The sequence below is a fragment of the Schistocerca serialis genome, chromosome 2 (genome assembly GCF_023864345.2).
Source record: "Schistocerca serialis cubense isolate TAMUIC-IGC-003099 chromosome 2, iqSchSeri2.2, whole genome shotgun sequence".
Lineage (NCBI taxonomy): Eukaryota > Metazoa > Arthropoda > Insecta > Orthoptera > Acrididae > Schistocerca > Schistocerca serialis.
Genome location: NC_064639.1, coordinates 123207050 through 123220968, shown reverse-complemented (window position 1 = coordinate 123220968; position 13919 = coordinate 123207050). Strand labels below are relative to the sequence as shown.

At 40.4% G+C, this 13919-nt stretch overlaps 1 protein-coding gene across 1 annotated transcript in view; it reads right to left on the bottom strand.

Moving 5' to 3' along the window:
* Positions 1-11695: 11695 nt before the first annotated feature.
* Positions 11696-13919, bottom strand: part of LOC126456803 (proteasome inhibitor PI31 subunit) — an 88725-nt gene continuing 86501 nt past the window's right edge. Inside the window, exon 5 of the mRNA XM_050092591.1 lies at positions 11696-11909. Within this exon, the coding sequence (XP_049948548.1) occupies positions 11759-11909 (151 nt within the window). The 3' untranslated portion in view covers positions 11696-11758. The remainder of the gene's footprint in view (positions 11910-13919) is intronic.

Genomic DNA, 13919 nt, shown 5'->3' with positions numbered 1-13919 from the left:
CCCCATCACTTCAATTGCGGTGCTATTAAAACAAATTTGTGCGCAACAATTTCTTTCGCATAAAACTGAAGTAACTCTTTACAACGCAATAAGAAAAAAGTCGACTTAACACAAAAGAAAACCTCATTTTCTGAGTACTCGTGAAAAAAAGTTCTAACATTTCACGTCATAAAAAGAAAACATGCAATATCAAAATAAATAAAAGAAGTTGTCTTTGATAATCGGAATTTCCTCGATATTATCGCGTTTTTGTTACTTATGGTAAATTATACAGCAGCTCAAGCAGTATCCAGGTTTGTCTGGGCCAGTTCTACACTCGTGTGGTGTATCAGTGCGCTTGCCTTGTTCCACGCACTTCTTACACTGCTTCCTCATAACTTGCTTCTCCCCTGCAGTAGCTCCCCGTTTTTGCACAACGTGTGTCTGTTCTGTTTCTTGCTTACATTTCGTGGAACGTCCATTGGTTGAAACAAGGTCTTTATAATGTTCATTCTGTAATTGTACAACGTCATTTTATTTCCTGACTATTTATTTGTTGTACAGATATAGAGAATTGAAAACTAGCATGTCAATGACATGAAAGAACAGTTTTTTCGGCCAGCAGATAGTCTTTCGATCACATAAATAATACAATAACATCTGTTCTTGTTTATCAGTCCCAGACATACACGCATTGTACCTAATAATAGGCGAAGGTTTCATAACTATCTGCTGGCATGCATTTGTTACTTCTCCATAACATTTAGATGCTCTGTGGAAATGTGGGAAACCTCTTGTCGATCCTTCCATTTTTCCAATCATAACTCCATTAGAATACCGCGCAATTGTCTCTCCTCTCCCAAGTTTTGCCGATACAACGTCTTCGGGGGTATATTTCCTATTTCATTTCAGAGTACCTGTGGAAAGTGTTTTTAGGTTCAACAGAGTTGTAGGTAAATGAAAACTGTTACAATAATTGTCCAAGTAAATGTGATGACCAACATGCAGCTTTTCTGCCATCAAATGCAAAACGACCTTTTCAGCGTTACCTTTTCCCACCATGTCTCCACTACTTCCCATGCACACAGCGCACATATTCATGAAACCGTCTGGATTGTTGAGCATGCACATCTTAATGCCATATTTATAACATTTGATTTTTTATGTATTGTCTGGATGACAATCTTCCCCTCCAAAGAATCATTGATTCATCTATTCATAAATCTCTTGGTCGTACGTTATGTAAACGATCGTCAGGTTTCGGGTTTCCTGCAAGTGGATTTTTTGCAAAATGCAGAGTGCATAATATGATCAAATACTGGTCTCTGCTTATACTCATCGCTATTCCTCTATTCTCAAACAGCGGTTCTTTTTTCCAGTAGTCTTGTAATCGCAGATACTTAACGTTACCCATATGTAACGAAACACCCAGGAAAACTAGTAATTCGTCTATACTTAGAGGTTTTGTATTTTCGCTACGCAGTATGTTGACTTATCATTCGTTTCGTCAACTACAAGTTGCAATAATTTGTCTGTTACCAATAATCTGAAGAAATCCGTAGGAGAATTGCCAGTGGGATGAATTTACAAAACTTCTTCCTTTGTAAATGGGTGATACTTCATATTATGTGGTTCTTTATGCCAGGACTCACCTGGATTATCTCCGTGTGACAGGTCGGGCTCTTTTTCGTCGTCGATTTCCACACAATCATAGTGATCCGTATCGTCAGATTCTGAACTGTCATGAAACAGATTCGAAAGCTGTGCTTCCACGCTATCATCACTCTGCAATTCTTCTGCAGCCTCTAAATGACAATCTCTGTGGTATGCCTCGTCCTCACTGCGCAAAAAATCACTGTCATCTAGTACACTAAGTAACTATTCCTCTGTCAATTTAACACTTTTCCTGCTCCTTTTCACATTGGAAGGTCCAGGTGTCGGCTCGTTAGCCGCCATTATGAACAATATACATTCGATAACCACCCACACAAAATGAAAGTTTACACGCTTTGATGCTACCTTAGACACTGCAACTAGACTGAGTAATCGGACAGCGAGCGCGGACGCTTATAAGCGTAAGCCGCACTGGCTCATGGCTTCTCGTGATGCTTATAAGTGTCAGCCACAGCGAAAGTGTTAATGGGTTACTCTTGCTACATGTACTTGGAGATACTAACCAATCTAAAAAGATTAGAGTTGTTATGACTTTAAAACTTCGTCTGGAAGAAAATGATGTAAATACTGATGTAATGTTGTTCAGTTACACCATCCTCAGCGACCGTTAGAAACATCTGCACTTACACCCATTACACCCTGTATAAAAAGCAGTCGTCAGTCCAAAGATTGTTTTGAACACAACAGTGTGTTACAACACATTTCTTAAATTAACAATTCATATGGAATTCAATCTAAATACATTCCCTACAGATCAGTTGACAATATTGCTCCATTTTCTTTTTGTGATCACTATACACTCTTCATTTAACACGCCATAAGGCTGGCACGCCCATACATATTTCCAATAATTGTCAAATGAATGTACATTCTGCTGATTTAAAATGCATTTCCACTTCTCCAGAAAACAATCACGCAAAATAGATTGTTTAGCTTACGTAACTGTTCATCTTTATCAGCTCAATATTAGCCACAGCCTATAGAATCCAAGCAACTGGCTCAATAAAAATTTAATTTTAGTAGATCCATTAATATATTTCACAACATTCAATATTACCAACAGATCATCGATACTGTTGCACAATTTTATTGACAATCTAATGCAGCTGCCCCCCCCTCAAAAAAAAAAAAAAAAAAAAAAAAAAAAAAAAAAAAAAAAAAAAAAATCCTTAGATGGAACTATTTGAGAATCCTGGTATTTTGATGAAACACCTTGTTTATTTTTAAGGCTGATAAAATCTAAAAAAAATTAGAACCTTTTTATATTCAGTGAATACTTCACTTTTAAATATTAATTAATAAAACAGAAATCATAATAAAATAAAAATAGTTTTGTGCAGGGAATACACCATGGCACTATTGATTTCTGTGTAGCACTTACTAACTTTCTGTTGATCACCATTCAGGAAACCCCGGTCTAGGGGACATGTAGAGTCTATTAGACAGCAGTAAAATTTTTCAGCACTGTGGTGAGAGGAGGTTGGCAAGAGAACACCTGTAATGGACCTTGGACCAGTGTTGGTTCTCTTTGCCAATGAGTGCAGGATTTGTCTGATAGTCATCACAAAAGTGTGGATGGGCCAGATACCAATGTACACTACTGGCCATTAAAATTGCTACACCATGAAGATGACATGCTACAAACGCGAAATTTAACCGACAGGAAGAAGATGCTGTGATACGCAAATGATTAGCTTTTCAGAATCGTTCACACAAGGTTGGCGCCGGTGGCGACACCTACAACTTGTTGACATGAGGAAAGTTTCCAACCAATTTCTCATACACACACACAGCAGTTGACCGGCGTTGCCTGGTGAAACGTTGTTGTGATGCCTCGTGTAAGGAGGAGAAATGCGTACCATCACATTTGCGACTTTGGTAAAGGTCGGATTGTAGCCTATCGCGATTGCAGTTTATCGTATCATGACATTGCTGCTCGCGTTGGTCGATATCTAATGACTGTTAGCAGAATATGGAATCGGTGGGTTCAGGAGGGTAATATGGAATGCCGTGCTCGCTCCCAACAGCCTCGTATCACTAGCAGTCGAGATGACAGGCATCTTATCCGCATAGCTGTAACGGATCGTGCAGCCACGTCTCGACACCTGAATCAACAGATGGGGACTATCAGCTCGGAGACCGTGGCTGTGGTTACCCTTGACGCTGCATCACGGACAGGAGTGCCTGCGATGGTGTACTCAACAACGAACCTGGGTGCATGAATGGCAAAACGTCTTTTTTTTTTTTTTTTTTTTTTTCAGATAAATCCAGGTTATTTTTACAATATCATGATGGTCACATCCGTGTTTGGCGAAATCATGGTGAACGCACATTGGAAGCGTGTATTCGTCATCGCCATACTGGCGTATCACCCGGCGTGCCATTGCTTATACGTCTCGGTAACCTCTTGTTCGCATTGACGACACTTTGAACAGTGGATGTTACATTTCAAATGTGTTACGACCCCTGGCTCTACCCCTCATTCGATCCCTGCGAAACCCTACATTTCAGCAGGATAATGCACGACCATATGTTGCAGGTCATGTACGGGCCTTTCTGGATACAGAAAATGTTCGACTGCTGCCCTGGTCAGCACATTCTCCAGATCTCTCACCAATTGAAAACATCTGGTCAATGGTGGCCGAGCAACTGGCTCGTCACAATACGCCAGTCACTACTCTTGATGAACTGTGGTATCGTGTTGAAGCTGCATGGGCAGCTGTACCTGTACACGCCATCCAAGCTCTGTTTGACTCAATGCCCAGGTGTATGAAGGCTGCTAGTATGGCCAGAGGTGGTGGTTCTGGGTACTGATTTCTCAGGATCTATGCACCCAAATTGCGTTAAAATGTAATCACATGTCAGTTCTAGTATAATATATTTGTCAGTGAATACCTGTTTATCATCTGCATTACTTCTTGGTGTAGCAATATTAATGGCCAGTAGTGTACTTTTCAGGCACACAGATCAGAGTGTAGCAAGGAGTTGGGTGGCTCATGTTTCAAGTTGCTGTCTTGTTTGGCCACCTTTCACCAGTATAGAGATTAATTTGAGGCAAGCAGTACTGGGATGGGATCCTCCAACTACTGACTGGCTCTAAAGTCAAAATTTCAGTGATGGATTAATCTTTTGAGACAATTATGCACAAGTACACTATACCCACCTTGTGACAAACTTCCTCCAGACAGCAGGAACCAAGTAAATGGAAAGGCCCAGAGTATCTGCTGACATGATCCTGACTGGCACTGAATGACCTCTTGAGGGGTTTCGTCGAATAAGATGTTCCTCAAACTCTTTTTCACTCGTCACATTGAAGCTGGCTAAGTTCACCCCTGATTACTTGGATTTCAGGAAGTTGGCACCTTTTTTACAAATTTGTTGAGAGCAGAGCACACTAAAATATGATAACTACAATCTAATATTAATTACAGAGTATTCCACACTTCGAGTCTAATGTTCAGCAACCAGAGTGGCACAGTTATTCATTGCAAACAAATCTTCCATGTCATAGAATTTGTTCAGGTTGTTATGGGCAAACAACTGTTAAGATTCCTGCCTTGCCCGACATTCATAACACATCATCACTGATACCCCTCTTCCTCCAATTAGTCTTGCACCTTGTCAGCCCCTGTTCTCAACCTGTTGAGGGTTTTCAGGTCCTATATTGGAGACGGCAGCCTGTAGTACCTTCTTTTACTGTCCATAATCCTGCAGGAGATTTTGTTCTCTACAGCACAGTTCAGCAGGCTTCTGCTGATCTTGAAATTGGTGTAGTTGCCTGCTGAACTTGAAATTGGAGTAGTTGTACGTAGGAAATGTTTTCTAGATTTCAATCGTGGTGGATAGGTGTACGTTATCAACAATGGATGCCTTGGTTCTCTTTCTTGGTTCTTTTTTTTTCATTCTCTATTGTTAACTGTCAACTTACATCTGGAGGTGCTACTTCCACGAGTGGAAAGATCTGGTCAACTGGGATTGGTCTCGAGACACCCTATGACAATGGCCTCTCACATTAAGAGCTACATTATCTTGGTTAGCAGGTGCAGAGTTCTTCCAGACTAGTGCAGTGAAGTCCACAGCAATTAAACACAGAGCAAGTGCGAATGTGCAGAAGATGCTGGGCTGTACTCCCAATGTGCTTTTTGTCGGCTTGCAGATGAGGTTGTTCCTGGTGCACATCTTCTGTCTGTTATTGGTAGGCTAAGACACAATCAAACTTTAGGTATTGGGCACCTTCTGTTACATGAGCTCTTAATGGATTTTGAGACCCAACTAAAGCCTCATGTTGCTACTGGATGGAAAGTGCAGAATATTCTTGAAAGTATCTTCTTTACATCTAATCTGTATTGGTGTGTAGTTTTCACTTTAGGAGATGCTTCACCAGGAGGTTAACTTCCCTCAGTGAATTGCGGTGGGAGGGAGTGGGTGGGTTGGATACCATTTAGTCCTTGGAAGCATCTAGGCATAAAAATAAAACAGCTCTACATATCTGAGCAATCCTATAACTACAGTGCAACGTTAGTCCCAGACAAGCTGGCTTTCCCCCCCCCCCCCCCCCCCCCCCCTCCTACAGCATGTTTCAACCTTGTGATTTACATATTACTTAAATAGGTACCCCATCATAAAGCTGACGATCAAGAGAGACCTTTACCTTTGAAAGCATAAAGAGTTGGGAGTGCAATTTTCCCGCATTTCCATGGTTTGTTGTACAAGCAGAAAAGCCGGGTGTACTAGATCATTTGAATGAAAATTAGAACTGCTATATGTAGTGATGATGATCATAGTTGCTGCACTAAGACTTTAGATGTTCAAAAACAGTCTTCGAAACTGCATGTTTGTTCTACCATATGTTTCACTTTGCATATTTAAAATATCAGTGGCCTGAAATTACATTTAATGGTTTTTCTTCTAGCTCTAACAGCAATTCATTTTGAAGCTACTGCAGTCTGATTTGTTTTTCCTTATATCCAAAAGTCTCAGCTTGTGTCAAAAGCAATAATACATGGATAATGTGCATGTAGGTGAGATAAAAAATTGGATTAAAAAACCACTCCTTAATAACCTAAACAAAACACTGTTTTTAGATTGAGAATGAAAACTTTTTAAATGTGATTGATCAGAAAAAAACTGTTTTAAAACACACACACACACACACACACACACACTTTTCTCCATTGTGCAAACCATCAATAATTTCTTTTGGATAGAGAAAGAATGTCTTACCATTGTTTTCTGATGAAATGATGGCAGATTAGAATATTTAATTATTTTTCATTACTGCCCATTTCAATGATATCATTCCAACATTAATCTAAAATGATTTGGAGAAACCTAAGTCACAACTGGCAATATGATTTGAATCACGTTTCTGCTGAATTGGGAGTGTCACGGTATTCAGCAACAGCTTTTGAGTGTTTTATGCAGTTTTTGCAAAACAAATCGAAAACAAAATACAATGCTTGTTCATTTTCAAGGAGGAAATGGGACTACGTACCTTCAAAAGTTTCATAACATTCTCAAAGTTAGTTTCTCTGAAAGTTGTGTATCTATTTCATATTTCTATAGGGGGCAATACTGTGGGATGAACAGCAGACATACATTTTGTATTTCTTTTGGAGTGTCTGATTAAAAACCTGCATTGCAATGTGTAGTTCCCTATTTGAGTCAAAGAACATGACTTCCGATAAAATTGCAATATCATCTTTTACTAAATTCCAGTTGGATTCTTCTGAAAGTGCCAGTTACAGTCAATTCCATTGTAAGGTGTGTAAATAGAAAAAAATTAATTAGTATGCCTACAAGTCGCATCTATATGAAATAAGAATCAAGCCCTTTCCAGCTGGTGTGGAAGACCCACCTTGTATGAGGTGGAAGGGACTGTAATTTCTCTCCTCCCCCACTGTCTTGAGGTTATCTTTCAGCCAAATTCTTCACCCAGTGTATCACCCACAGATGAAAGTGCAATGTCATCTGTATTCTGTTATTATGGTTATGAATGTTACTTCTTCAGACCAGCAAGGCTTTCATTCCTCACTTTACTATTTCATTACTTTTTGCACCATTTTCATTAATGCTGTAAATCAGTGATGGACGGCAGTTAGTTCATGTAATTGTGCTGGTTTGATGGAAGGGTTGGAGAAGTTGTGTTACCTGATACAGGATGGAGCTGTGTGAAAAATGTGTGTGTTCTGCAAAATACAAAGTAAAATGTAGTGAGATGCTCAGCATTTCAGTGGTACACAAAACAATGCAAAGCCAAGTGAATTACATGGCAAGACAAACGCGGCCACACAACTTCCAGCAGGGGCCATTTTAATGTGGTACTACCATCAGATCATGTGACATCTACAATAATATCTTGTTTTTCAACCAACTGTTCATATCCTAAAAATTTTGTCATAAAATTTCAAAACATGTAAACACAAATGTATGTTCTTTACTAGGCATCTTCCACATTCCAGTTATCAAATCACATGCAGAATAGGCAGCAATATGTAGTGGAGCACACTGTTCAGCACCAACTGTTGACATGGGGCACCACAGGACACTACATCTGTATGTTCCCATGTGGATCCAACAATATTATCAATTATGACAGCAGTGGACACAGGGCAATCGAGACAGGACTGTGGAGCCTGGTTTGATGCACCAAGTCATTGGTTGTGCCCAGATGTACTTGCCCATGTGAATAGTTGCTCAAAACATGCACCACTCCACAGTCTTAGGTGGTGGGGATAATATGTCAAGGGGTAAATTCATCTGGGCTTCAAACCTTTGGTAGTACCTGAAGGCATCATGACAGCTGTGGACTACTTGAACAATATTCTGGATCACTTGCATCCCCCCATAGTTGATGTCTTCCCCAGCAGGTTAACTGTTCATGTCACAAGCCAGAACTGTGCTAAAGTGGTATGAGAAACATGGCAGTAAACTCCCACTGAGGTTTAAGTCAACAAATTCGCTTGACCAGAACCTAATGGAACACATCAGTCACGCTACTTGATGCCAACTCTGCACCCACAAACCACCAGCCCATAATTTACGGGAATTAGATGACCTGTGCATAGCCATCTGGTGGCATGTACTTCCAGAAATGTACCAAGGAACTGTTGACTCCATATCATGTAGAATTCCTATTGTATTGCATTCCAAAGACATACCCACATGCTATTCAGCAGGATTTCATAATGTTATGGCTCACCAATGCACATGGCCTGTTGTACATTCCAGCTCATGAAAGTCATCCTACATTACATTACAAGTCAATGAAGGGCAATCACTTGCCAATTAAAGTCAATAAATTCATTTTGCAGCATACGTAATACAGAAAGGTTTGCAACCGTACATTTGGAAATGAACCCTTTACTGCTAGTGACTTATGCCTGTGCATAGTCAACGTGCCTCCAGCAGCGCTAAGGGTGTGTGTGTTTATATATATATATATATATATATATATATATATATATATATATATATATAGAGAGAGAGAGAGAGAGAGAGAGAGAGAGAGAGAGGGAAACATTCCACGTGGGAAAAAATATATATAAAAACAAAGATGAGGTGACTTACCGAATGAAAGTGCTGGCAGGTCGATAGACACACAAACATACACACAAAATTCAAGCTTTCGCAACAAACTGTTGCCTCATCAGGAAAGAGGGAAGGAGCGGGAAAGACGAAAGGAAGTGGGTTTTAAGGGAGAGGGTAAGGAGTCATTCCAATCCCGGGAGCGGAAAGACTTACCTTAGGGGGAAAAAAGGACACACACACACACACACACACACACACACACACACACACACACCTTAGCGCTGCTGGAGGCACGTTGACTATGCACGGGTATACACCGTCCTTTTTTCCCCCTAAGGTAAGTCTTTCCGCTCCCTCGGCCTTGTTACTATGGGCTTGGCGATGTTAGTGTCAGAGGGTGGCCGGATGTTGCAGTTTGTAGGATTACTTGTGACACTGATGGCAGAAGTGGTAGTTTGTCAGCATCACTGCATGCTTTGTATTGGGTCATTGTATTTGCAAATGTACAAACGCATGCTGTCTGATAAGGAAATAGAACATATTTTCATCAGAATTGGAAATGAAAGTGACCTTTCTTTTTCTGAAATTGAGGACACTGTGTCTCATCCTTTAACATCTCGGGGGCCATGATGTAATTTTTCTCATTGCATACTTTTTCCTTTGAAAAGTATGACGGGCAGTAGTATTGAAGATAGCATGCCCCCCAGTGACGAAGAAAAGTTTATGGGGAAATTTCAGTGATACAGGAAGGAGCTGAATTCCAGGCTTCATGATTTTGATACAGTACGTTAAGTGTGACTCTCATACTTCCGGTAAACCTTAGTGCACTAAAAGTTTATCAGGCACTGTTCAGAGGAACTGGTCTCAATTATTGTGGATGACACTAACTGCTACTACATTAAACAGAGTACAACTCTTTACACGAAAACCCGTTTGAAGGCCTGCAATGATACATGCAGAAATGTGTTATTTCCTAGCCATAACTCTTCTCATAGCAGTAACTAAAAAACTGTAATATTATGAATATTGGTCAAATGATCCTCACCTCAAAACTCCAATTATTGGTGAAATAATGTCTTGTGACATATTTATTGTTACTTCAAATGCTGCATTTTTACACTAACATTGTCTGCTGAAGATGACAAAATAATATCATTGTTTCACACTTGGAATGTTCAGAAACGCGGTCACTCCATTCCAAGGAGTTTGCATCGATCCTACCGTTCAAGGGAGCCTTGGCATTCAAACTGTTCATTCCATCTAAAAGACGCTTTGGTATAAAAATATTTATTCTGTGATTTTGATACAGGATTGGTACTTAACTTTTTAGTTTGTACTAGTGCAAAGTGTGACATAGGAGACAGTGAAGACTATTTAGGAGTTACTGGCAATATAGTGACAACTGTTTTGCAACCTTATTTGGGACAAGGCACATGCTGTATGTGGACAACTGGTACATTAACCAATACGTCTTCCATGAAAGAGGAATAAATGCAGCAGGTACAATTCACAAGAACAGGAAAGTTTCAACAAAAGTTGAAGTCAAATTGCAAAAACAAGTGATGGAATTTAGGCCAACACACACTGTATGGCTTTGAAGCAGCATAACAAAAAAGATGTATAGGTGTTGGCAACATAACATACAGCTGAAATGAAATTAACTGGGAAAATAGACCATCAAGTTGACTGAAACATTTCAACCAAAATGTGGGTTGATTATGAATCTACAGTTGCAGTGGACAAAAGCGACATGCTACTTAGATTAGAGGAATGTGATTGCAAAACATTAAAATAGCCCAAAAAACATGTTTCTCACTCCTTAGATGTGCATGCTGAATTCCCATGTTATTTAAAATGGTCATAGTGTTAAGAATATTTCAACTGCTGAATTTCATCTCGGCCTCATTCATGAAATGAAATGGTAGAGACATAACACCAATAAAAGAAAGCATCAGGAGGTCATCAATCAGATGAAGATTAGCCACTGCTGTTTGAAAAAGGCACTTTCCAAGCACTGGTGAATCATCAGTATAACAGGATTGACATGTAAGTAGATGCATCATATGCAGCAAGAACACAATACGAAAGGAATCATGTTATTGCTGTAAACAATGTGACACTGGACTGCGTGTTGTGCATTATTTCAAAACATATCACACACAACTTTCTGACATGTAATTTTTTTTTTGTAATATTACCTAGAGTTAGAAACTTCAATAATAAAGATTATTCAAAGCACAATTTATTTTAAGAATTTACTGTTGAGAATAAATATATAAAAGCCTGCAATGATGATGGTTCTACACTGCAGATCTCAGTGCCGTATCATGTCCATCACGATGAGCACAGCAGCCTGACCACACACAGATACACACACCTTTATGGCACACTCAGCAGTGAAAAGGTTAATTGAGCAAAACTTCATTGTGCAAATGGCAGTTGCATGGTAATGGTGTATTATGTATATCACCACAAGGAACAGTGTTTCAGCAACAGCAATAAATTAAGCACATTAGTGAAAAGGTATAACATATATTGTAACTGTTGATATGACTTTACAAATGAATCAACTTATTTACATGAACATATCATCATATCCTGGAGGAGGTAAGTGATCGTGATCTGGCATGCCGAATCCGCCTCTGCTTGGACCGCCTCGACCTCCTCGGCGGCCCAACCCAGGAGGACCAAAGGGATCAAACCTTGCTCCAGGAGGCACAGCACCTCTGTAAATATATGGAAAATGGAATATCATTAGTTTCTCCATGTGCTGATTCTGCATCAGTTTGTACAATTAATTAAAAACTCCTCCAGTTGCTGGATAGAACTTCATTTAGTCACCTATCAGTTTCAACCTTTATATTAGGCCATTTCCAGTGGTTCTGAAAATTGCCATGAATGTGATATACATACACACTGTATATAATAGAAAATGATAAAATAAGGTTTACATAGGTATAAGTACATACAGAGTATAAAATTCATGTTATACTCTAGAGAAGAAACATTCAAATGATAAAATTACATGTCAGTTGGATTTAAAATGTCACTTGTCCAATGATATTATGAGCCATATGAGTGTTTTGAGACACTATAATTTATTACATTACAAGTATTCTTTAGGTCTAAGATGATTTATGTTTTGACATATTTGGAAATTCAAAATTGTATGTTTTACAAATAAAAGGCTAAAAACAGTTTCTTATACCTAACAAAAGTTTAAAATAGTTGTAGACGACGGGGAAATTCAAGTCACGTCTACATTTATCTCCTCTAATATGCAAAGTTTGAAACAGGAAAAGGCAGAGACTGTTACGGTAGCTTGGGCACATTGTGGACTGCTTACATAGCATGATCACAAACATCTAGGTACAGCTGTACAGTCGCGCAGTAACTTTAAGAAAGTCATCAATAATGGGCCAGCAGATGTCCACAAAACTGATGCTTTAACGTGTGCATTGCTCACTGAGCATCTGTCCATTTGGGTGTAGATTTGTTTCTTCATCTATGTTCATAGAGTACCACTTCTTCATTGTATTAAGTAATACGTAAAACTGATCCAAATAACACAAATATCACTTTATCCATAAACCCCTGAACAATAATGGAAATAAGCCTCTCATGAATCCACACATAACAAGACACAGAACAACTGATATGACTGGTGCAATTAGATCAACATAGAGTGAGTCAGTCAGTGCTGTTCTGTGCATATATAAGCATGAGTCATTGACAGATGACACAACAGAGGCAATGCCATGGGCATACCTCCCACAGGTGGCCTCCAGCAGCTGGCCCATGCTGATACAGTTGGCGACCAATTCATGAACACATGCACAGTGAGACCACACTTGGTGCATTCACACTCTGGCATGCTAGCAGCACGATACAGCACACCCTCCCTCATATGAAGTGGGCAGCCAGGCAATGGAGGTGATGCCAGCAGCCCAAAGAGAGGGACACCATCAGATCCGGAGCATTGGCAGCCGTTGCCAATGGAGTGGAGGGACGATGTGTCAGCCGGGCACCGGAGCACTGGGCTGGAACGGGCGGGCATGCCCAAGGGTGCTGGGCCCGCGCGGCACCCTGTGACAGCACTGGAGAGGTGTCATCACCATCCCTGCGTCGTCAACGGGCATGTTCCAGCACAGAGAACAGGGGGGCTGGACCCATCAGCAATGATGGCTGAGGCAATGATGGCAGGTGGAGGTGGCCCAATTGTAACAGCAGATTGTGGGAATGGACCCGAAGCCAGAGACAGAATGCCTGCCGCCGGGAAGCTGGAACCCCACGGTGTCACATGTGGAGGAGATAGGTGACGAGGAGCCTGAAGCAGGCTGTGGGAGGGCAGACTGCAGTGATGGAAGCCAAACCCATGAACTGATAGCTTCCAGTGGTGAGCGGGGTCGCAACTGATCAAAGTGGCATGCCAAAAGCCCGTTGGCTGTAGGGGTGTCGCAAATACAGCAGTGGGTGATCAAACCCTCATGCTCACACCAGTGATCCCAGTGTGGTGAAGAAAACGGAGAAGGGCATTGTCTGGAAAACAATCTACAACAAACTTTTTCATTTGGGACTTGAAAATACACTCTAGTCGTCCTGCCTCACAATTTGATCAAGAGTAGAATGGTGACGCAGTAACATGACAAATGCAGTGGTGGGAACAAAATAACTGATAGGTGGGAAAAACAAACTGGGGTCCATTAACGAAAACTAAAATACAAGGCAACCCTTCA